Source organism: Phocoena phocoena, chromosome X (genome assembly GCF_963924675.1).
Source record: "Phocoena phocoena chromosome X, mPhoPho1.1, whole genome shotgun sequence".
In the NCBI taxonomy this organism is placed as follows: domain Eukaryota; kingdom Metazoa; phylum Chordata; class Mammalia; order Artiodactyla; family Phocoenidae; genus Phocoena; species Phocoena phocoena.
In genome coordinates, this window is record NC_089240.1 from 59,758,251 (window position 1) to 59,780,572 (window position 22,322).

A 22,322-nucleotide genomic window follows, 5' to 3' on the forward strand; every position below is an offset into this window, starting at 1 on the left:
GTAAAAAAAGAGACATGCATGGGATAATAAGCACCTAATTCAAGAGACTGCCCCTGGGAGGGAGGAAGGCAAATGGGATCAGGAAAGCATAGACAGGAGGCTTCAGTTCTATCTGTATTTTACTCATCAACGGAGGGTTGGGGACATGAGTGGGGTTTTTTCTTGTCTACACTTTTTATATGCCTAAAAAAAATTATGGGGCCCTAAAATAGGATATATCATTTCAAATGGAGTCTGACTGACCCAGGGTTTACTGAAACATTCTCTCCCTATAATTTCTGAGCTCCAAATTACTGGCTGACTGGCTTGCTTTTTTTTTTTACATGTTTATTGCAGTATAATTGCTTTTACAATGGTGTGTTGGTTTCTGCTTTATAACAAAGTGAATCAGTTATACATATGTTCCCATATCTCTTCCCTCTTGCGTCTCCCTCCCACCCACCCTCCCTATCTCGCCCCTCCAGGCGGTCACAAAGCACCGAGCTGATCTCCCTGTGCTATGCGGCTGCTTCCCACTAGCTATCTACCATACGTTTGGTAGTGTATATATGTCCATGCCTCTCTCTCGCTTTGTCTCAGCTTACCCTTCCCCCTCCCCATATCCTCAAGTCCATTCTCTAGTAAGTCTGTGTCTTTATTCCTGTCTTACCCCAAAGTTCTTCATGACATTTTTTTCCTTAAATTCCATATATATGTGTTAGCATACGGTATTTGTCTTTCTCTTTCTGACTTCACTCTGTATGACAGACTCTAGGTCTATCCACCTCATTACACATAGCTCAATTTCATTTCTTTTTATGGCTGAGTAATATTCCATTGTATGTATGTGCCACATCTTCTTTATCCATTCATCCGATGATGGGCACTTAGGTTGCTTCCATCTCCTGGCTACTGTAAATAGAGCTGCAATGAACATTTTGGTACATGACTCTTTTTGAATTATGGTTTTCTCAGGGTATATGCCCAGTAGTGGGATTGCTGGGTCATATGGTAGTTCTATTTGTAGTTTTTTAAGGAACCTCCATACTGTTCTCCATAGTGGCTGTACCAATTCACATTCCCACCAGCAGTGCAAGAGTGTTCCCTTTTCTCCACACCGTCTCCAGCATTTATTGTTTGTAGATTTTTTGATGATGGCCATTCGGACTGGTGTGAGATGATATCTCATTGTAGTTTTGATTTGCATTTCTCTAATGATTAATGATGTTGAGCATTCTTTCATGTGTTTATTGGCAGTCTGTATGTCTTCTTTGGAGAAATGTCTATTTAGGTCTTCTGCCCATTTGGATTCGGTTGTTTGTTTTTAGGTTATTGAGATGTATGAGATGCTTATAAATTTTGGAGATTAATCCTTTGTCGGTTGCTTCATTTGCAAATATTTTCTCCCATTCTGAGGGTTGTCTTTTGGTCTTGTTTATCGTTTCCTTTGCTGTGCAAAAGCATTGAAGTTTCATTAGGTCCCATTTGTTTATTTTTGTTTTTATTTCCATTTCTCTAGGAGGTGGGTCAAAAAGGATCTTGCTGTGATTTATGTCAAAGAGTGTTCTGCCTATGTTTTCCTCTAAGAGTTTGATAGTTTCTGGCCTTACATTTAGGTCTTTAATCCATTTTGAGCTTTTTTTTGTGTATGGTGTTAGGGAGTGAGCTAATCTCATACTTTTACATGTACCTATCCAGTTTTCCCAGCACCACTTATTGAAGAGGCTGTCCTTTCTCCACTGTACATTCCTGCCTCGTTTATCAAAGATAAGGTGACCATATGTGCATGGGTTTATCTCTGGGCTTTCTATCCTGTTCCATTGATCTATCTTTCTGTTTTTGTGCCAGTACCATACTGGCTTGATTACTGTAGCTTTGTAGTATAGTATGAAGTCAGGGAGCCTGATTCCTCCAGCTCTGTTTTTCGTTCTCCAGATTGCTTTGGCTATTTGGGGTCTTTTGTGTTTCCATACAAATTGTGAAATTTTTTGTTCTAGTTCTGTGAAAAATGCCAGTGGTAGTTTGATAGGGATTGCACTGAATCTGTAGATTCCTTTGGGTAGTAGAGTCATTTTCACAATGTTGATTCTTCCATTCCAAGAACATGGTATATCTCTCCATCTATTTGTATCATCTTTAATTTCTTTCATCAGTGTCTTATAATTTTCTGCAAACAGGTCTTTTGTCTCCTTAGGTAGGTTTATTCCTAGATATTTTATTCTTTTTGTTGCAATGGTAAATGGGATTGTTTTCTTGATTTCACGTTCAGATTTTTTGTTGTTAGTGTGTAGGAATGCCAGAGATTTCTGTGCATTAATTTTGTATCCTGCAACTTTACCAAATTCATTGATTAGCTCTCGTAGTTTTCTGGTAGCATCTTTAGGATTCTCTATGTATAGTATCATGTCATCTGCAAACAGTGACAGCTTCAGCTTTACTTCTTCTTTTCTGATTTGGATTCCTTTTATTTCCTTCTCTTCTCTGATTGCTGTGGCTAAAACTTCCAAAACTATGTTGAATAAGAGTGGTGAGAGTGGGCAACCTTGTCTTGTTCCTGATCTTAGTGGAAATGGTTTCAGTTTTTCACCATTGAGGATGATGTTGGCTGTGGGTTTGTCATATATGGCCTTTATTATGTTGAGGAAAGTTCCCTCTGTGCCTACTTTCTGCAGGGTTTTTATCATAAATGGGTGTTAAATTTTGTCGAAAGCTTTCTCTGCATCTATTGAGATGATCGTATGGTTTTTCTCCTTCAATTTGTTAATATAGTTTATCACATTGATTGATTTGTGTATATTGAAGAATCCTTGCATTCCTGGAATAAACCCCACTTGATCATGGTGTATGATCCTTTTAATGTGCTGTTGGATTCTGTTTGCTAGTATTTTGTTGAGGATTTTTTCATCTATCTTCCTGAGTTACATTGGCCTGTAGTTTTCTTTCTTTGTGACATCCTTGTCTGGTTTTGGTATCAAGGTGATGGTGGCCTCGTAGAATGAGTTTGGGAGTGTTCCTCCCTCTGCTATATTTTGGAAGAGTTTAAGAAGGATAGGTGTTCGCTCTTCTCTGAATGTTTGATAGAATTCGCCTGTGAAGCCATCTGGTCCTGGGCTTTTGTTTGTTGGGAGATTTTTAATCACAGTTTCAATTTCAGTGCTTGTGATTGGTCTGTTCATATTTTCTATTTCTTCCTGATTCAGTCTTGGCAGGTTGTGCATTTCTAAGAATTTATCCATTTCTTCCAGGTTGTCCATTTTATTGGCATATAGTTGCTTGTAGTAATCTCTCATGACCTTTTGTATTTCTGTAGTGTTCGTTGTTACTTCTCCTTTTTCATTTCTAATTCTATTGATTTGAGTCTTCTCCCTTTTTTTCTTGATGAGTCTGGCTAATGGTTTATAAGTTTTGTTTATCTTCTCAAAGAACCAGCTTTTAGTTTTATTGATCTTTGCTCTAGTGTCCTTCATTTCTTTTTCATTTCTTTCTGATCTGATCTTTATAATTTCTTTCCTTCTGCTAAATTTGGTGTTGTTTTGTTCTTCTTTCCCTAATTGCTTTAGATGTAAGGTTAGGTTGTTTATTCGAGATGTTTCCTGTTTCTTAAGGTAGGATTGTATTGCTATAAACTTCCCTCTTAGAACTGCTTTTGCTGCATCCCATAGATTTTGGGTTGTCGTGTTTTCATTGTCATTTGTTTCTACGTATTTTTTTAAAAGAATGTATTATATTCAGTTATGTGTATCTTTTTTGTTGTTTTGTTTTTGTTTATTTATTTAATTTTGGCTGTGTTGGATCTTCGTTTCTGTGCGAGGGCTTTCTCTAGTTGTGGTAAGCAGGGGCCACTCTTCATCGCGGCGCACAGGCCCCTCACTATTGTGGCCTCTCTTGTTGCGGGACACAGGCTCCAGACGCGCAGGCTCAGTAGTTGTGGCTCACGGGCCTAGTTGCTCCGTGGCATGTGGGATCTTCCCAGACCAGGGCTCAAACCTGTGTCCCCTGCATTAGCAGGCAGATTCTCAACCACTGTGCCACCAGGGAAGCCCTCTACATATTTTTTGATTTCCTCTTTGATTTCTTCAGTGATCTCTTGGTTATTAAGTAATGTATTGTTTAGTCTCCATGTGTTTGTATTTTTTACAGATCTTTTCCTGTAATTGATATCCAGTCTCATAGCATTGTGGTCGGAAAAGATACTTGATACAATTTCAATTTTCTTAAATTTACCAAGGCTTGATTTGTGACCCAAGATGTGATCTATCCTGGAGAATGTTCCATGAGCCCTTGAGAAGAATGTGTATTCTGTTGTTTTTGGATGGAATGTCCTATAAATATCAATTAAGTCCATCTTGTTTAATGTATCATTTAAAGCTTGTGTTTCCTTATTTATTTTCATTTTGCATGATCTGTCCATTGGTGAAAGTGGGGTGTTAAAGTCCCCTACTATGAATGTGTTACTGTTGATTTCCCCTTTTATGGCTGTTAGTATTTGCCTTATTTATTGAGTTGCTCCTATGTTGGGTACATAAATATTTATAATTGTTATATCTTCTTCTTGGATTGATCCCTTGATCATTATGTAGTGTCCTTCTTTGTCTCTTCTAATAGTCTTTATTTTAAAGTCTATTTTGTCTGATATGAGAATTGCTACTCCAGCTTTCTTTTGGTTTCCATTTTCATCGAATATCTTTTTCCATCCCGTCACTTTCAGTCTGTATGTGTCCCTAGGTCGGAAGTGGGTCTCTTGTAGACAGCATATATATGGGTCTTGTTTTTGTATCCACTCAGCCAGTGTATGTCTTTTGGTTGGAGCATTTAATCCATTTGCATTTAAGGTAATTATTGATATGTATGTTCCTATTACCATTTTGTTAATTGTTTTGGGTTTGTTATTGTAGGTCTTTTCCTTCTCTTGTGTTTCCTGCCTAGAGAAGTTCCTTTAGCATTTGTTGTAAAGCTGTTTTGGAGGTGCTGAATTCTCTCAGCTTTTGCTTGTCTGTAAAGGTTTTAATTTCTCCATCAAATCTGAATGAGATCCTTGCTGGGTAGAGTAATCTTGGTTGTAGGTTTTTCTCCTTCATCAGTTTAAATATGTCCTGCCAGTCCCTTCTGGCTTGCAGAGTTTCTGCTGAAAGGTCAGCTGTTAACCTTATGGAGATTCCCTTTGTGTTTTTAGTTGTTTTTCCCTTGCTGCTTTTAATTTTTTTAATATATTTTTTCTTTGTGATTAATTTTATTCTCTTTTTTTTTTTTAAAGAAGTACTGTTTACTAATTAATTTATTTTTTTATTTATTTTGGCTGCGTTAGGTCTTCATTGCTGTGGCAAGCAGGGGCTACTCTTCGTTGCAGTGCACAGGCCTCTCGTTGTGGTGGCTTCTCTTGCTGTGGAGCATGGGCTCTAGGCACGCAGTCTTCAGTAGTTGTAGCATGTGGGCTCAGTAGTTGTGGCTCACGGGCTCTAGAGCGCAGGCTCTGTAGTTGTGGCGCACAGGCTTAGTTGCTCAGCGGCATGTGGGATCTTCCCAGAACAGGGCTAGAACCCATGTCCCCTGCATTGGCAGGCAGATTCTTAACCACTGCACCACCAGGGAAGCCCTGTATTTAATTTTTGATAGTTTGATTAATATGTGTCCTGGAGTGTTTCTCCTTGGATTTGTCCTGTATGGGACTCTTTGTTCTTCCTGGACTTAACTATTTCCTTTCCCATATTAGGGAAGTTTTCAACTATAATCTCTTGAAATATTTTCTCAGTCCCTTTCTTTTTCTTTTCTTCTTCTGGGACCCCTATAATTCGAATGTTGGTGCATTTAATGTTGTCCCAAAGGTCTCTGAGACCATCCTCAATTCTTTTCATTCTTTTTTCTTTATTCTGCTCTGCAGTAGTTATTTCCACTATTTTATCTTCCAGGTCACTTATCCGTTCTTCTGCCTCAGTTATTCTGCTATTGATCCCTTCTAGAGAATTTTTAATTTTATTTATTGTGTTGCTCATCACTGTTTGTTTGCTCTTTAGTTCTTCTCGCTCCTTGTTAAATGTTTCTTGTATTTTCTCCATTCTATTTCCAAGATTTTGGATCATCTTTACTATCATTATTCTGAATTCTTTTTCAGGTAGACTGCCTATTTCCTCTTCATTTGTTAGGTCTGGTGGGGTTTTGCCTTGCTCCTTCATCTGCTGTGTGTCTCCCTGTCTTCTCATTTTGCTTAACTTACTGTGTTTGGGGTCTCCTTTTCGCAGGCTGCATGTTCGTAGTTCCCGTTGTTTTTGGTGTCTGTCCCCAGTGGCTAAGGTTAGTTCAGTGGGTTGTGTAGGCTTCCTGGTGGAGGCAACTAGTGCTTGTGTTCTGGTGGATGAGGCTGAATCTTGTCTTTCTGGTAGGCAGGTCTACATCTGGTGGTGTGTTTTGGCATGTCTGTGGCCTTTTTATGATTTTAGGCAGCCTCTCTGCTAATGGATGGGGTTGTGTTCCTGTCTTTCTAGTTGTTTGGCATAGGGTGTCCAGCACTGTATCTTGCTGGTCGTTCAGTGGAGCTGGGTCTTGGCATTGAGATGGAGATCTCTGGGAGATTTTCGCCATTTGGTATTACGTGGAGCTGGGAGGTCTCTTGTGGAGCCGCGTCCTGAACTTGGCTCTCCTACCTCAGAGGCACAGCCCCGATGCCTGGCTGGAGCACCAAGAGCCTGTCATCCACACAGTCATGTGGCTGTAGGTAGGAGGCCTCAGTTCCTTGCCACATGGATCTCTCCTTAGGGCTGCTTGAGTGTCCTCATGACATGGCAGCTGGCTTACCCCAGGATGAGTGATCCGGCCCATGGTCCCCAGGACTGTCGCGGCTTTGGCTGCTGGGGCCCCTCCAGAGCCGGCAGCCTCAGTGAGGCCGCCCTCCGCTCGGGCTCTGGGGCAGTTCAGTGACGGCGGAGGGAAGAGACCCCAAGCCAGGAGTTCCAGCTCTGTGGATAGGCGGACTCCATTCTTGCTTGTGGGATCTTAGTTCCCCAACCAGGGATTGAACCTGGGCCCTTGGGCCATCGGCAGTGCAAGCTCCGGGTCCTAACCACGACCACCAGGCAATTCCCTGCACCAAACTACTTTTAAGCCAGATCTCCCCCACCCAACATGACATTTATATGGCTGATTTGGGGGAACTTAATGCTAGACTTACATTTATCCCTGTTATAACTTTTCTGTCTGCTTCCAGCCCATAATTCCAGCCAGTCAAAATATTTTTGAATTGTGATTCTATTATCTTACATATTAATCATCCTTCCTGCTTTGTGTCATTGTTACAGCTGATAAATATGCCTACCTTGTAGACTGGCTATGAGATTCAAATGAGATTTTGCATTTCTATATATGAAAGTACTCGGAAACTGTAAAGTGCTATACAAATGTAAATGATTTTATTTCATATCATCAGTGATTTATTAAAATGTTGAATGATTAAACTGCTGAGGACAAAGCCCAGGCTGACACTAAACAAACTGTAGAAATGTGAGTTGGATGAAAGTGCAGCTGGGTAGATCTAAAGATACTGAGCAACTATACTCAGTCCTTAAATATGCCTAATTCTACTCCCATTCATCTCATAGTTCTTCACTTTGGCCATAAAATCACCATGAGGATCTTTGTCAGTTGCCCTGCATTATTATGGTATCCATCCAATCCATCTTTCAAGTATACTATCCCAAAAGTGTGGCATGACTTGTTCTTAGAAAACCTCTGGGGGTTCTTGGTGATCATTGTTTCACTAAAGAGAGGACTGAGGAGATAGAAGCTTAGTAAAGTTGATGGTACTTTCCAGTTTTTCTAGAATGGCCTAAGAATGAAGGGAAGGTACTTCAAACCTAGTCTTCTGACTCAGTAATGTGTCTTTCTACAAACCTGCTTTGCAGTGTTCCTGCAAGGGCTGGTGTGGGAACAAGCAGTGCGGGTGCAGGAGACAGAAGTTGGACTGTGGCGTGGACTGCAGCTGTGACCCCACAAAGTGTAGGAACCGTCAGCAAGGCAAGGTAGGATCGGTGCTGTCATCCCTCACCATCCTTTCAGATCTCCCAGCAGTTTCTGTCCTTTTCTTCTACCTTCCTTCCTGAAATCCAGAGTCTCCTGCACAGCCCTTCCCACCCTTCTTCCCTCTGCAACCAGAAAAAGATATTTCGCTTCTCAGTCCTTCTTCCTTGCTGCTAACCTGTCCACACAACCCCTTCAGAAGCCACAGCCTCTCCCAGGAGATTCCCAGATATGCAGTTCCCCACCCCTAGCCTTGGCTGTAAAATTTCTGTACAGTGTCTAAGGCACAAGCAAGGAACAGTAGAGCAAGCATTTACAGGCATACAGCCACGCAGGATCAAACTAGTCCAGAGGCTTAGCTGGAATTGTAAGGGCCACGTGCTGAGGTAGCAGTTTCCAGGAAGGAAGTTAATCCTTCTGACATCTTGAGACATTAGTTACTTAGACCTTCTCCATGGGAACCAGCTATTCCATGGCTCTAGGAAAAGACCCACAGGAACTTGGTCTTTCTGATATTCACTGTTCTGAGCCAAGTTAACTGTAATTGTTCTTACATTGCTCCCAGGGATAGCAGACTCAGGGAAACAAAATGTGTACTGAGAAGTGCAGCACCAAGCAGGTCAGATGCCCGAACTTGCCTTATGCCTACCTGTGCCCACGGCAAAAGCTCATTCCTACTGCTCTCTGTGTGATACACAGGAATTTTAGCAAGACTAGTTCACCGTGCATTTCTTAACTATCTATATGGGCGCAGTTTTGCCCTGGGTCGTCCATTAAAAAAACTTCTGAGGTAGGTAATCATTAGAGGACTAAAGTGGCAAGCTAGAGGTCAGGCTAGGAACTGTAGAAGTAGCATTGCAGAAGGACCTTCAGGATTCTCTATGCCCATGCTTTTCTCAATTTGGGTTCTAGAGTCCTATAGTGGCTCCATGGAAGTGCTTCCAGGCAGAGGAGTGTGGCCCAGCTCAGTTTGACCCCGTGCCAACCAAAGCAACTTGCTCTTTACTTGTTTATAAATCGAGTTTCCTCTTAGAATTTCAGTTGGAAAACCACTGATCTAGTCCAATACTGCCATTTTACAGAGAAGGAAACTAAGGCCCAGAAATAAGCTTAAGTGACTCGGTGTGATATTATACAGCTGGTCATGGCGGCTAAGATTAGACCTCAGGCTTCCTGACTCTTAATCCAGTTCAGTTTCCATGACAACAGGCTATAATTCTAATCCAAGCTCTACCACAGAGTAGCCTTGTTACCTAAGCAACTTCTCTCTCTTGGCCTCAGCTTCCTCTCTGAAAGGAAGACCAATACAGGCAACACTCTGTAAAATGCTAAAAAGTATATTGTAGATTGGGGAGGGGAGAGGATTAATCAAAGAAATGACCGAGGCTCAGCCTTGTTTTAAACCATGCCTCATGATGTGTCCTGTGCCACTCTCCTACCCAGTCTTTTGCCTTCAGAGGCTGCCTTTGAGCACTGTGACCTCCCCAAGCAGGGTCACCCTAAGACCTGCTTACACTGACTGATGAGGCCCTCAGCTGGTACCTCACTGGCTGAAGGGGAGCAGACTGATTGTGTAACCCTAGTAGCTGAATTTCTCATATCCCTGTCTGCTTGATTCTCAGGATAGCTTGGGCACTGTTGAGCGGACTCGGGATTCTGAAGGCTCCTTCAAACTGGAGGATCCCACAGAGGTGACCCCAGGATTGAGCTTCTTTAACCCTGTCTGTGCCACTCCCAACAGCAAGGTAGGTGGCCTAAAAGCCAGGTGTTTCCAAATGTATTAGCGTCCGTCTCAGCATTAGCACTGGCAGAGAGCTGTGGGAGAAAAGGAGGTAAAGGTACAATCAGCTTGCTGGGAACTGGGAACCGGGCATCTGCTAGAGTCTGGTTTTTTCAACAGAGCTATTTGGGGGGTCACCTCATACCATTGGGAGTGTGCTAAACATCTGTAGTGGCTAGGCTGCGCTGAGCCTCTGTCCCTACCCCAGATCTAGTCATATAGCTGTCTCTGTCCTTCCTAGATCCTGAAAGAGATGTGTGATGTGGAGCAGGTGCTATTAAACAACACGGCTCCAGGTGCCTCCTCCCTTGGCCTCCCAGAGTCAAAACATGTAGCAACAGAATCCCAAGAAAATAAAGCTCCAGGGAAGAAAAAGAAACGAGCTCTGGCCAGCAATACCAGCTTCTTCTCTGGCTGCTCCCCCATTGAAGAAGAGGCCCACTGAAGTTGGACTCATCATATCTGCCTCGGTCTGGCTTGGGAGATGCCTTCAGGTTGCAGCCAGAAGGGGTTTTTTTTCATGATTCCTCTTGATTTCAGGTTTCTTGCTGTTGAAAAAAGGAACAGCACATTACTGGAAAAGAGGGAACCTTTGTTGGACGTTGGCAACTTCGTGTCCAGAGGGAACCTTTGTTGGATGTTGGCAACTTCGTGTCCAGAGCCCCTGACGACTACTCTCCTCTCCAGAAGGGTGCTAAGCTCCCTGCTGAAGGCAGAACCAACTGACCTTCCTGATGACTCATGAGGAACCAGTCCTCAGTACAATCTAGCTGTCTCTTACTCATGAGCAGTTAGGGCTGTGTCCCAGTGGGAATGAGACCAAGGCTGTCCTATCTTTAGGTTATCTCAGTTTCATGGCAGAGCCTAGCCTAGGTTGGAGGCCTGGCACAGATCTTCACGCCACCTCCAGAATGGCGCTGGGATCTTTCTTGTCTCTGAATTTCAAGTGTTTTAATAGTACAATCAATGGTCTTTCAAGTTGCTGAGGTAAATGAAATCTTTTTAAATGTTAATGTTAAGTAAATAAATAAATCTTAGTCCATCTGCTGTTCGGAAAGAGTCTTCTGTGCTAGGGGGAGAAATACAATTTCAACCTGTGTTCCTCCACCCCTGGGAAGCTATTAAGGAAAGTCAGTGCAAGTGCCCAAGCCCCACTGCCTTGTAGCAGCCCTCATCCCCTGAGGGGAGTATGGAGCAGCAAGTCATGTGTCTTCATGTTGCTCTGTTATCTCAGGAGGTTAGAATAATGCTAGCAAGGCCAGTGGCCTGACCTTCACTGTAGAGGCTGCCTGACCTCCAGATTTAGGAGGAAGGAACCATATTTGCCAAGCATCTCCATGTGCTTGCCACAATTTTATTTGCTCCTCACAAAAAAGTTCAAGGTGAATAGGTCTCATTTTGCAGATGAGAAAACTGAGATACAAAGATGTTAAGTCACTTCACTAAAGTCACAAAGTTAATGAGTAATCGAGCTACTAGGACTTGAACCCAGGTCTGACACCAAAAGTTCTTAGCTGACTCTAGATCGGCAGTGATGGCCATTACTGACAGCCTGCGGCCTGATTTGGAGTCGCCTGGGCATGGGATCGTACTGCTGCCCAGCCCCTGGACAGCACTACACTTACACCCTGCTTCCTCCTTTGAAAGGGAAGAGGATGGGCACGGCTTACTCCTCACTCTGCATCTGGGTTCTTCATCTCTGCTTAAGGCGAAAAGGGAGCCAGCCCTGGCCCTGCAGCCTTCTCAGGAGTTCACAAGCCCTGAGCGTCATATCCATGCATTCTGAATCCCAGCCCCCTGCCCCGAACAAAGCTCCCAGAGTACACCCCAGAATTTAGCACATGAAAGCCAAGACTCCTCCAGAATCCAACAGAGTCCAAGCAAAGGAAACTGAAGGACAACCTGCCTAGAGCGAAGCCTTTGGGACTAGGTGACCCTGCAGCCCTTTCTGGCCTCCTGCCAGCAAGCAGCCTTGCTTCTCTTTGCATTTTAATGCCGAGGGAGCAAGGGAGCCTTTGCCATTGCCAACTAGAGCCTCTGGATACAATGGGAAGGCAGAGAAGGAGGGGGCAGGCTCTTGGCCTAAGAGAGCAGGTCTTCCTTCTCACTGTTCCAAATCCAGTGCGTTTGGGGGGAGGGGTAAATGAACTTATCCCCAGAGAAAACATTCTTTCCCACCAACACTGCACTAGCCCCCAGGCATCGAGCCACTGCCTCAGCCGAAAGGTTGAGAGGGAAGGTCAATCAAGCCAGCCCCCAGTCCCTGGCCCACCCAGAGCCCTGTGCTTTAGCACTAAGCTGACTCTACGGCCTGCTGGCCATTCTTCCCCCGCTGATGGTGTGGTAAAAGTGTCTTTTATATGTATTCATCTTCCAAAAGCCAGTGACCATACCACTATACACTCCTCAAATGATTCTTGGAAAGAGACGGTAGATGCCTTGGGGTCAAAGCAGCGAAAAAGATGCAAATCTCAGCACATCTTGAATGAGCATCTCCTTTCTGGGGTGAGGGGGGAAAGGGAAGGGCTGCTAGTACCACCCAGGCCCCATAAGGCCCACGGAGACCCCTGGTCCAGAAACTGGGTGAAACAAGAAATGGCATGCAACTCTGAGTTCCCTTCTAGATGCACCTTGCAGAGGCAGAAGCAAGATCCCAAGAGGGAAGGGAGGCTGATGAATTAAGGCTATCCTCCCAAGGAGCTTGAGACTGGATGCTAGACATCCTTGCACACATACACACCCCCTTCCAGGGGGCTGGCTGGGCCCCTTCTCCTCACTGCCAAGTTGCAAAGTTGTGTGGTCACCTCCCCCCAGCTTCCCGCCCACCCGCGCCCTCAGCCCTCAGCCCTCGCCTCCCTGAGCCGGGACAAAGCCCCAGCAGTGACTAAGAGAACAGGAGGAGGGACAGAGGGATGGGGAAAGCTGCACAAAGGAATTCCTCACCCCAAGCCCCCTGACCGGCAGCGAGTAAAGAAGCAGATCTGCTCGCCCTCCCCCTTCCCCCCTCCCATCTTCCCACCCGACCAGGCACGGACACCACAGGCAACAGAGCAGCTGCAGGCCTTGGGAGAGGACCCGCACAGCCTCCTGTAGGTGGCAACAGTGCCACCTGTTTGACTGGTGGGGCTGAGCCTGGAAGAGGGAGGAGGCTGACAACTCGGAGAGGACCTGGGAAACAGTGCAGTGCACAGCCGAGGGCAGAGAGCAGAGCGGACCTGCTGCTGAGAAAAGGTGTGAGGGCTCGGGAAGGCTGGGGGCCACAGGCGGGAGTGGCAGGGCCGAGACCGGCTCCTGCCGGCAGGGATTGGGCCCAGGGATTGAGCAGCACCCCTGGTCAGCTCCCCTGATTGGAGTTTTCTGGCTGCTCAGATCCTGACCCTATCCTACAGACAGCTTCTGGAGGGAGGTGGGACCCTGGACGGCAGTGTCCGGGGTGCAGAGGCAGTACCCGAGGTACGGCTGGAGCCCGAGGCAGGCTACAACCACTCGGTCCCAGCATGGGAAGAGGCAGGGGACCTCCCTCTGGGTTGGCTTTCTCCTGGGAGGGGTGTCAGGGTGGGGAGAGGTTTCCCTCCCCCCATCTTCAGCCCCCTAACTTCCATTCCTACCCCAACCCTCCTTTCCCAAGGCAAGCAGAGGGTAAGAAGGGCTGTTTCAGGAGCAGCCACACCCTCCTTTCAGCCACTGTGCACCCCCTAAAGACTCCACAGCTTCAGGGGAGCCCAGATGACAAGGCAAGGGGTCATGTTCCTCAGACCACACCCACTTTGGGTGTATCCAGGGGCTCCTTTACACAAATCCCACACCTTCTCATGTAGGATCAAAATCACACACCCAGCCTAGTCTGGGGATCAGTAAGCCAGCTTGGTCTCAGCTTGACCTCAAAGCACAAGGTCCAGGGATCCCCTGCCCCAAGACAACCACAGCCCCTATACACACCTTTGCCCTGTATTTGTTGTACTTTCACCAAAGTGTCCTCAGAGGGTGGGGCCCCTGAGAAGGAAAAGGCGGAGACTGGGTTCCTGGCTGAGGTTGGGGGATGACTGGGCAGGAAACGACAGGACTGGGGTAAGAGGGCTTAGATGTTCCAAGTGTGTGCGGGCAGGAAAAAGTTTCCTTCAGAAGGTAGGGAGTGCCCCAGGCAACCTGTTCTCCTCAAGATTTCCTCTTATTGGTAGTGCCCCCTTGCCCCTGGGAGGTGGAGACAGAATCTTTCAGTTCAGGGGTTGTAATGTGTGCAATCTCTGTATCCATAGCAACTGACCAAATAGCCACTAGCCAGGCCTCCCTCAGCCCCAGGTCAGGCCCGGTGCCTCTCCTTCAGGTTACTCCTGGCTTCTATGGTGGAAGCCTCAACACGGGGCCGCCTGAAGTTTGGCCAGATCTGCCTCAACTTGCTAAACCGTGTTTGCCCCACCCCAGGGAAGTTTCTCCTGAGTCCCTACCCCAGGCAACCTCTCCATCCCCAGATAGGGATGCTGTTGAAAGGGGAGGAGATGGAGAGAGTGGGTGTATATCCTGCCAGGAGGCTAGACCTCTGGGTGTCCCACTGACTTTCCACATATGCAGATGAAAGGGAAAGAAAGACCCCGGAAACTGTCCCCTTTGCTCACCTCCTCATCCAATCTGGCACTTGGGACCTGCCCTGTGACCTCCGTTGCTGAGCAGCGGCCCAGGCCTCTGCTCCTCCCGGGGCTCCTCACATATACTGCCTTCTGCCAGGGTCCCTGATAGCCAAGTGTCCCTTCCCCCAGGCCCTCACCATGGGTGAGTCTCCTGGCTGCTGCTCGGTCTGGGCCCACTGCCTCCACTGCCTGTATAGCTGCCACTGGAAGAAATGCCCCAAAGACAGGACACAAACCAACCAGGTGAAGTACGGATGGGGTGTGGTGGGGGGGCAGAAGTCCAAGGCAGAGGCCACTCGGAGGGTATAAGAAGGCCAGGTGTGTTCAGAGACAGCAGAGGGGAGGGGATAGGGAAGGAAGGGGCTTTCTCTCCCCAGGAGGAAAATCCCCTCAAACATGGAAAGAACTACCTGCAAAAGCAGAGCACCCCCATGCCTGGCAGGAAGCCCCCTTGAGCTGCCCTCTGTTGGGGACTCTGAGCTGAAGTGGGGATGGGCTGTGAGCTTCTCTCCTGCCCCTTTGCAGTGCGAATGCATCTGGTTTGGCCTGCTCTTCCTCACCTTTCTCCTCTCCCTGGGCTGGCTGTACGTCGTGCTCATCCTTCTCAATGACCTGCACAACTTCAATGAGTGTGTCACAGACCCCCTTCCTCAGCAGACATGTCAACCTATTCCCCACCTCGGGACTCCAGGGTGCTCGGTCATCCCCAGCCCTGCCTGGCTTGCCCCCTACCCAGCCTCCTTGAAAACCCCTCCGTGAGGTCTCCCCAGTCCGTGGAGCCCCTGACCCCCTGAAGGGCTTCCCCTCACTCCCTTCTAGCCCCCATCCTAGAGCCACCCAGCCCAGCTCCCCTCAGGCTACTTTCGCTGCCCTTCCCCCACTTGGACACCTCCCTCTCCCCTCCCATAGATTCCTGTTCCAGCACTGGGGACACTGGATGGACTGGTCCCCGGCATTCCTGCTGGTCATCTCTCTACTGGTCACATACGCATCCCTGCTCTTGGTGGGTCCCGGAGCAGCTGGTCTAACCTTAGCCCTTCCTTCCCGCTCAGCTCTACCTTATCGTTCTCACCCTGGCCACTGAGGGGAGGGGAGGAGGGAGGTGTCAGCCTGGGAAGCCCCTCTCTTGGCACCTCATGACTCCCACCACCTCTGCCCCCAGCTCCTGGCCCTGTTCCTGCGGCTCTGTGGCCAGCCTCTGTGCCTGCACACCACCCACAAGGTAGAGTGGGCATATGGGAGCAAGTGGGAGAGGGGTACACTGGGCCCGGTGCTTAGCCAGTTCTTCTATCCCTGAGCACGAGCTCAGGACCTGAAGCCCAGTAAATATGTGCTGAGTGAAAGAAGGACAGTGGTTGAGTCAGGAGAAGAGAATGGTCCTGTTTTCATAGAGTGAGGGGCAGCCCAGGCAGCCACAAGCCCAGGTTGACATGAAGATCCCTGGTCCCCCAGGTGCTGCTGCTCCTCATTATACTTCTTGTGGCCGCTGGCCTTGTGGGACTGGAGGTCCAATGGCGGCAGGAGTGGCATAGCTTACGTCTGTCACTGCAGGTGAGTGGCTGGTATCCAGGGCTTAGTGGGGGAAACCTTCCCCTGTGGCCAACCCCAGGACACAGCTTGCTCCCTGGTGCCCCGAGACTCCAGGTAGCTCTCAACTTCAAAAGTCAGGTCCTAGGGGGAGAAGGGGAGGGCTTCTAGGGAGAAGAGCCCCCCTCAACAGCTCTTGTCCACAGGCCACAGCCCCATTCCTTCATATTGGAGCAGTTGCTGGCATCACTCTCCTGGCCTGGCCTGTGGCTGATACCTTCTACCGTATCCACCAAAGAGGTGCCAACTCTACCCTCTCACACACCCTCACTGGCCATCAATGCTTCTGCCTCCTGCTGCTCCGTTTCCTGTACCTGCACTCTGCTTTCTGTCCCCACGGCCCACCACTGTCCTTTCTCTATAGCCTGTCCCCCATTCCCCACAGGTCCCAAGATTCTGCTACTTCTCCTATTTTTTGGAGTTGCCCTGGCCATCTACTTGGTGCCCCTATTCATCTCCTCAGCCTGTATCATGGAATCCAAAGACTTACCCCCCAAGCCTGAGCTGATGGGACACCGAGGGGCCCCCATGGTGAGTGCTGGGCAGAATGCTGGCAGGGCAGGGAGGGTCTGCTCCTCTAGGCTGCTGTGACCAGGCCTGTGGGTTCCCAGGCTCTCACCCTTCCCTGCCACCTCCTCACCTTTCCCAGCTGGCCCCCGAGAACACCCTGATGTCCCTGCGGAAGACAGCTGAATGTGGAGCTGTTGTGTTTGAGACCGACGTGATGGTCAGGTGAGGGAAGCCGGGGTCCCCTCCCGACCCCAGGGACACAGCAGGGACGCTCTGGAAATGATGCCCCAGAGCTTGGCCCTCTGACTCCCCTTGTGCCTTCAGCTCCAATGGGATCCCCTTCCTCATGCATGATGAGCGCCTGACCAGGACCACAGATGTGGCCTCTGTGTTCCCACACCGAGTCAACAGCCACAGTAGCAACTTCTCCTGGACTGAGCTGAAGAGACTCAATGCCGGGACCTGGTTCCTACAGGTGAGGACAGCCTTCTGGAAGAGGCAGCCACGGGCAGGGGCACTCGGGGGTGGAGTTCATTCATTGATAAGCATCTGCTGAGCCCCGTGTTGGGCGACAGGTATACAATCTCTGCACTCAGGTCATTCCCTCCTAGTAAGGAAAGCACCTAGGCAACAGGCTATCAGAATATGAAACCTCCAGCAAGAGCAAGGTCTTTACTGGGTAGAGAGGAGAGAGAGGTCACTGTTGGGCAGGGGGAGTGCAGGAGAGGATCAGGAGTGGTTTCACAGGAGAGGATGCCTGAGCAGCATATGAAGTGAGGGTAGTTTTTAAGATGGACAAGGCAGGGAACGGGAATTCTGGTCAGAGGGAAGAGTGTGTGTAAAGCCCAGAAATATGAAGAAACCTTTCCAGGGAACAAAAAGTGGCTCAGTGGGAATTCCCTGGCGATCCAGTGGTTAGGATTTGGCGCTTTCACTGCCTGGGCTCGGGTTCGATTCCTGGTTGAGGAACTAAGATCCTGCAAGCCGCGCGGCAAGGCCAAAAAAAAAAAAAAAAGACAATGAAAAAGTGGCTCAGTGGAAGTGGGAGACAAAACTGCACGGGAGTCGTGGGAGATGAGACTGGCCGGGGGCCGGGGGAGCAGAGGCTTGGTCTCTGGGGGCTTTGAATGCCAGGCCTAGAAGTGTGGACTTCAATCCTGCAGGTGATGGAAATTATTTAAAAGGATACTTAATTTATTTAGTTTTTCTTTTCTTGATTACCAAAGTAATACAAGTTCCTTATAAAAAAATTTTTAAAAAGTAAAATTTCAGAGAAATAACCTAAAATTGAAAAAAATCCAACCCGTCAGTTGGATACATATTCTGAGGGATTAAGACATATCTGAGCGCTTAAGAGTAAAGGACATCCGAGTTTGAATCTTGGCTTCACCACTTCCTAGCTGTGTGAGCCTAGGCAACATTCCTTAGGGTCTCTGTACTTCATTTTCTTCATCTATAAAATGGGAATAATAACAGTACCTACCTTGTAGGATTATCGGGAGGACTAAATAAATTAATACACATAAGTGCTTCTAATACTGCCTGGCACATAGTAAACATTTAATAAGTGTTGATAGCTCACTTTCTCCATGCCAGTGACTAGGAGGTAAGGTCATCTGTTGATTTCAAGGGGAGGCGAGGAGAGTGGCAGAGGTTTGGAACAGCCACCCGGAGGAATGGGAGAGGGAACAAATCAAGAAAAAGTAAAAGGATGGCTAAGTGGCACTGAGAGCAAAAAATAGGACTACAGGGCTTCCCCGGTGGCACAGTGGTTGAGAGTCCGCCTGCCGATGCAGGGGACACAGGATCGTGCCCTGGTCCGGGAAGATCCTACATGCCGCGGAGCGGCTGGGCCCGTGAGCCATGGCCGCTGAGCCTGCACATCCGGAGCCTGCGCTCCGCAACGGGAGAGGCCACAACAGTGAGAGGCCCGCGTACCGCCAAAAAAAAAAAAAAAAAAAAAAATAGGACTACAGTGCCAACAGCCTACGTGGTGTGCTCTGCCCCCTGATTCTAGGGGAGGAGGGGGCGGACAATTGCAGAATTCAATGAGTTTGGGATTTGTGGGGCAGGAAAGGAGTTGACGGGGCTGTGGAAAAGTAGTTCAAGCTGCGGATGGACCATGGGTAGGGGATGTAGGTGTGGCCAGAAAGGGGCTGATGGATTGGGAGGAAACCAAGGGGTCAAGATCCCAGAGGTCTTCGTGAGACCCAAGGGCAAGTGTAGTGAGAGTGAGGAAGTTAGGAAACCGGGAGGATAGGAGGTTGGGGCCAGAGTAAGGTATTAGAGGGTCTAAAAAAGGCCACAATTTGGAGAAAGGAAAAACCCTGGCTCAGCAGTGGGCCGAAGCTGTACACCAAGTGGGGGTAATGAGTGAAGATAATGAGGATGGGAGGATGGCCTGGAGGCTTCTTCTGGTCTTGAAACAATTTTCTTCTCCTTATAGAAGCGACCCTTCTGGGGGGCTAAGCAGCTGTCAGGCCCTGATCGGAAAGACGCTGAGAATCAGACAGTGCCAGCCCTGAAAGAACTACTGAAAGAAGCTGAAGCCCACAACCTTTCTGTCATGTTTGACCTGCGCCGCCCCCCACGAAACCATACATACCATGACACTTTTGTGAACCAGACACTGGAGACTGTGCTGAGTTCAGGGGTGCCCCAAGCCATGGTAATGTTGCCAGGACCCCAAGTGCTCCCTAGTGCCCCTCTCCCCTGCCTTCCCTAGGCCATGATGATAATGCTGAGGCTTCCCCCCGCCCCAGGGCCCCACCCCAGCTCATACAGCCCATCCGCAGTCAGACCTCTCTGCCCCTGTCCCCACCCCCGGAATCCCTAGGCCTTCCCCAGCTTCATGCCCATCCACCCTGAACCACAGGTCCTCTGGCTACCGGATGAAGATCGGGCTTATGTCCAACAACGGGCCCCCCAAATGCGCCAGATATATGGACATCTGGGAGGCCACAGCACTGAGAAGCCCCAGTTTCTCAACCTCCCCTATCAAGACCTGCCACTGTTGGATATCAAGTGAGTGCCAGAGGAAAGGAGCTGAGGGGATCACACGAGGCTTAATGGTGGGGAAGAGCCGAGGCTGGGAAGGCAAAGGCCATTCATTCATTCACTCATACAACACATATTTATTGAACACCTGCTATGTGTCAGGCACTGTTTATTGCAGGCTTTGGGGGTGAGACAGACAGACAATAAACCACTGCACAAAACATATGCATATTGGATAGTGATAAGTGATCTGAAGACCAAAAAATTGGGAAGATGTAGTAGAGATTGGGAGAGAGGGGCTAGGGAGAGTCACAGTAGGAAAAGTGGTTAAAGAGGTGGTGTCTGGGCTGAGACCTGACAGGTCACAAAGAGAGGACAATGGGAAGAGCTGCAGAAGAACAGGAACAGCAGTCTTGTGAGCGAGGGGAAGGCAAGGCTGGAGAGGTAGGCAGGGGCCAAATTGGGTAGGACCTTGTAGGCCACCAGAAGGATTTTAGCTTTCATTCTACACCAGAGAGATTGGTGCAAGAGAGGATGGATCCAGGGGAGAGAGGCGAGAGTCCCAGATGTGAGCTGGGCCCCAGAAGCTGACCCAGCCAGGAAACATGATAGACTTACAAACATGCAGTTGCCAAGGTCTCTTATAATATCCTTGTGGTCAGATAGAAAAAAATGTGGACTGAAAGATAGCCCAGTTATCATATTAAGTATTTCAAGGACCTTTCCCCAAGTTGTCACCATGGGAGGAGACACGATATCAGGTTTGGCCCTCCTCTTAGTCTTGTCCTGGTCAACATCGACTGCTGATCGTGTTTCCAAAAGGCATGAATTGGTAATGAAAACACTGATGGGAAAATGGAGGCCCTGAAAGGTCTAAGCACTCCAAGATGACGGGCCAAATGTACCAGGATGAAATGCAACAGAGATACATGCAAAGACCTATATTTGGGGTCCAAAAGAAGCTCAACTGCACAAAAACAAGAGAGGGAGACACTGGCATTAGCAGGAGCATGTGTGAAAAAGACCAGGGCTTTGATTGAACACTGTGAATAATGAATGACACTGCCAAAAACTAGCCTGACTCTGGGCTGCCTTCACATGGGCATAGTGCCCAGAAGGCAGGAGGAGTTTTGCTCTCCTCGAAGCTGGTCCCAGCCTACCCGGGATATCACCTTCAGATGCAGGCTCCAAACTTCAAAAGGAACATAGGTAAATTGGAGTAAGGTCAGATTAGAGAGGTTTTTATGAGGAAGGGAATGATAAGCCAGGTCCCCAGCCCCAGTTGAAGTGACTGGGGTCGTTGGGCCTGGAGAAGAGAAGACTCACTGAGGGTCACTGCCCCTCAGACCTCTGAAGGGATGTCATGAGACAAAGAGGAGAGACACATTTGTGTGGCCCCAGACAGCAAAGCTAAGGCCCATAGGTGGAATCCACCGGGAGACAGAGTTGGTCAGGGGCTGCTATGCAAAGGCAGAACTGATGGCTCTGGGGAAGTGACACTGGAGATTCAAGCACAGAGAGGGGCTGTCTCCCTCCCATGCCTGGAACGCCATGATTCTGGATGTTCCCTATTTCTTCCCCTCCTCCACAGAGCACTGCACCAAGATAATGTCTCGGTGAACCTATTTGTAGTGAACAAGCCCTGGCTCTTCTCCCTACTCTGGTGTGCAGGGGTGGATTCGGTCACCACCAATGACTGCCAGCTGCTGCAGCAGATGCGTTACCCTGTCTGGCTTATTGTAAGGGCTCTGGGACTGTCACCCCTCCTCCTCCTTTCCCATCCCTGCTTCTCATTAACCCTATCCCTCTCTTCCTTACTTATTGCCCCTCCTCCCCCCATATACTACCTGTGTCTGTATATGGGTCGCTCTGGCCACTGACAGGAGCTTTTTTCTATTCCCATAGTCCCCTCAAACCTACCTAATGATGTGGATCATTACCAACTGTGTCTCCATCCTGCTGCTTTTGTGGACCTTCCTCCTCCAACGGTGAGTGTTTTGTGCCCCAGCTTTCTGGGTCTTTATTCTCCCTAGGGTCCTGGTGATAGGGCTGATTCAGATTCATAAATGCTGCCTGGGGCTTGGGGTTTGGTCTGTTTGGTTCCTCGGAGATTCTTAGACCCTTCCTTATATATCCAATTGGCTTGAACCTTTTGGGAAAGGCAGTCTGGGGGAACTCGGGGTCAAAAGGTCGTGCTTGAAGCTGGCTGAACTCATAATGAGAAGCTTTTCTCCCTATAGGAGATGTGCTAAGGAGAGAGAGAGAACCGGTAAGAACTTTCTCCCCTCACTTCATTTTTCTCCTCCTCTAGCCTTCCCCTTGCTCACTCCCTATATGCCCCTCTCCCCAGGCTTAGAAACAGCAGTGCTGCTGACCAGGATCAACGCTTTCATAATGGAGTAAATGCCCTGTCCTGGACCCCCACCAGCCAAAGTCTGAGGCCTGTCTGCATTGGCCAACAGCAAGGAGGAAGAGAGAATGGCCGAAGTGGAATATTGGTGGGGTTGGCGTGGGGTGAACTTTGCCAATAGGAGGTTTTGAACTATGAGGGCCCTCTGCCCAGATGATGGCATGCCCCAAGCGTCCATGGAATCTGTTCCCCTTGAGATTTTGACCTGAAGTGGTTAGGAAGACACTGAGTCACCAGAAGTTTCTCCCCAAATGAAACTAGAACAGAGGAAGAGACAAGGAGATTGCCAAGAGAATGTTTCTGATCTGTGTTCACGTGTTCTTGTGTAGAAGGCACAGGGTGTCAGGGACGGGACAGCTTGGAACAGACTGAAGGAGATGACAAAACGGCCTTTCCTGGAGAACTATAAGATGATGGAGATATTGAC

At 48.3% G+C, this 22,322-nt stretch overlaps 2 protein-coding genes across 3 annotated transcripts in view; both read left to right on the forward strand.

The window, feature by feature from the left end:
• The window catches only part of KIF4A (kinesin family member 4A), a 127,637-nt gene extending 117,426 nt beyond the window's left edge, over positions 1-10,211 (forward strand). The window contains exons 28-30 of the mRNA XM_065900334.1: positions 7,872-7,988; positions 9,609-9,731; positions 10,008-10,211. Of these exons, the coding sequence (XP_065756406.1) occupies positions 7,872-7,988; positions 9,609-9,731; positions 10,008-10,211 (444 nt within the window). The remainder of the gene's footprint in view (positions 1-7,871; positions 7,989-9,608; positions 9,732-10,007) is intronic.
• Positions 10,212-14,529: 4,318 nt separating this feature from the next.
• On the forward strand, positions 14,530-21,888 carry GDPD2 (glycerophosphodiester phosphodiesterase domain containing 2). 2 transcript variants are annotated; one of them, XM_065901151.1, is made up of 16 exons: positions 14,530-14,634; positions 14,917-15,020; positions 15,301-15,394; positions 15,554-15,613; positions 15,844-15,942; positions 16,125-16,218; positions 16,364-16,509; positions 16,628-16,710; positions 16,813-16,963; positions 18,935-19,156; positions 19,364-19,512; positions 20,865-20,900; positions 20,960-21,224; positions 21,391-21,473; positions 21,726-21,754; positions 21,836-21,888. In XM_065901151.1, the coding sequence occupies exons 1-16, from the start codon at positions 14,530-14,532 to the stop codon at positions 21,886-21,888; spliced, it is 1,773 nt and encodes a 590-aa protein (XP_065757223.1). The 2 variants fall into 2 exon arrangements, with proteins under 2 accessions (XP_065757223.1, XP_065757224.1); XM_065901152.1 differs by lacking the exon at positions 20,865-20,900 and having other exon boundaries at positions 21,077-21,224.
• Positions 21,889-22,322: the final 434 nt, after the last annotated feature.

What these genes read in the sequence shown, in the direction of transcription:
- GDPD2 (XM_065901151.1), top strand. Translation starts at nt 14,530, where the DNA reads ATGGGTGAGTCTCCTGGCTGCTGCTCGGTCTGGGCCCACTGCCTCCAC. An exon ending in GACACCGAGGGGCCCCCATG is followed by an intron (nt 16,510 to 16,627) that starts GTGAGTGCTGGG and finishes CACCTTTCCCAG; the next exon opens with CTGGCCCCCGAGAACACCCT. An exon ending in CCGGGACCTGGTTCCTACAG is followed by an intron (nt 16,964 to 18,934) that starts GTGAGGACAGCC and finishes TTCTCCTTATAG; the next exon opens with AAGCGACCCTTCTGGGGGGC.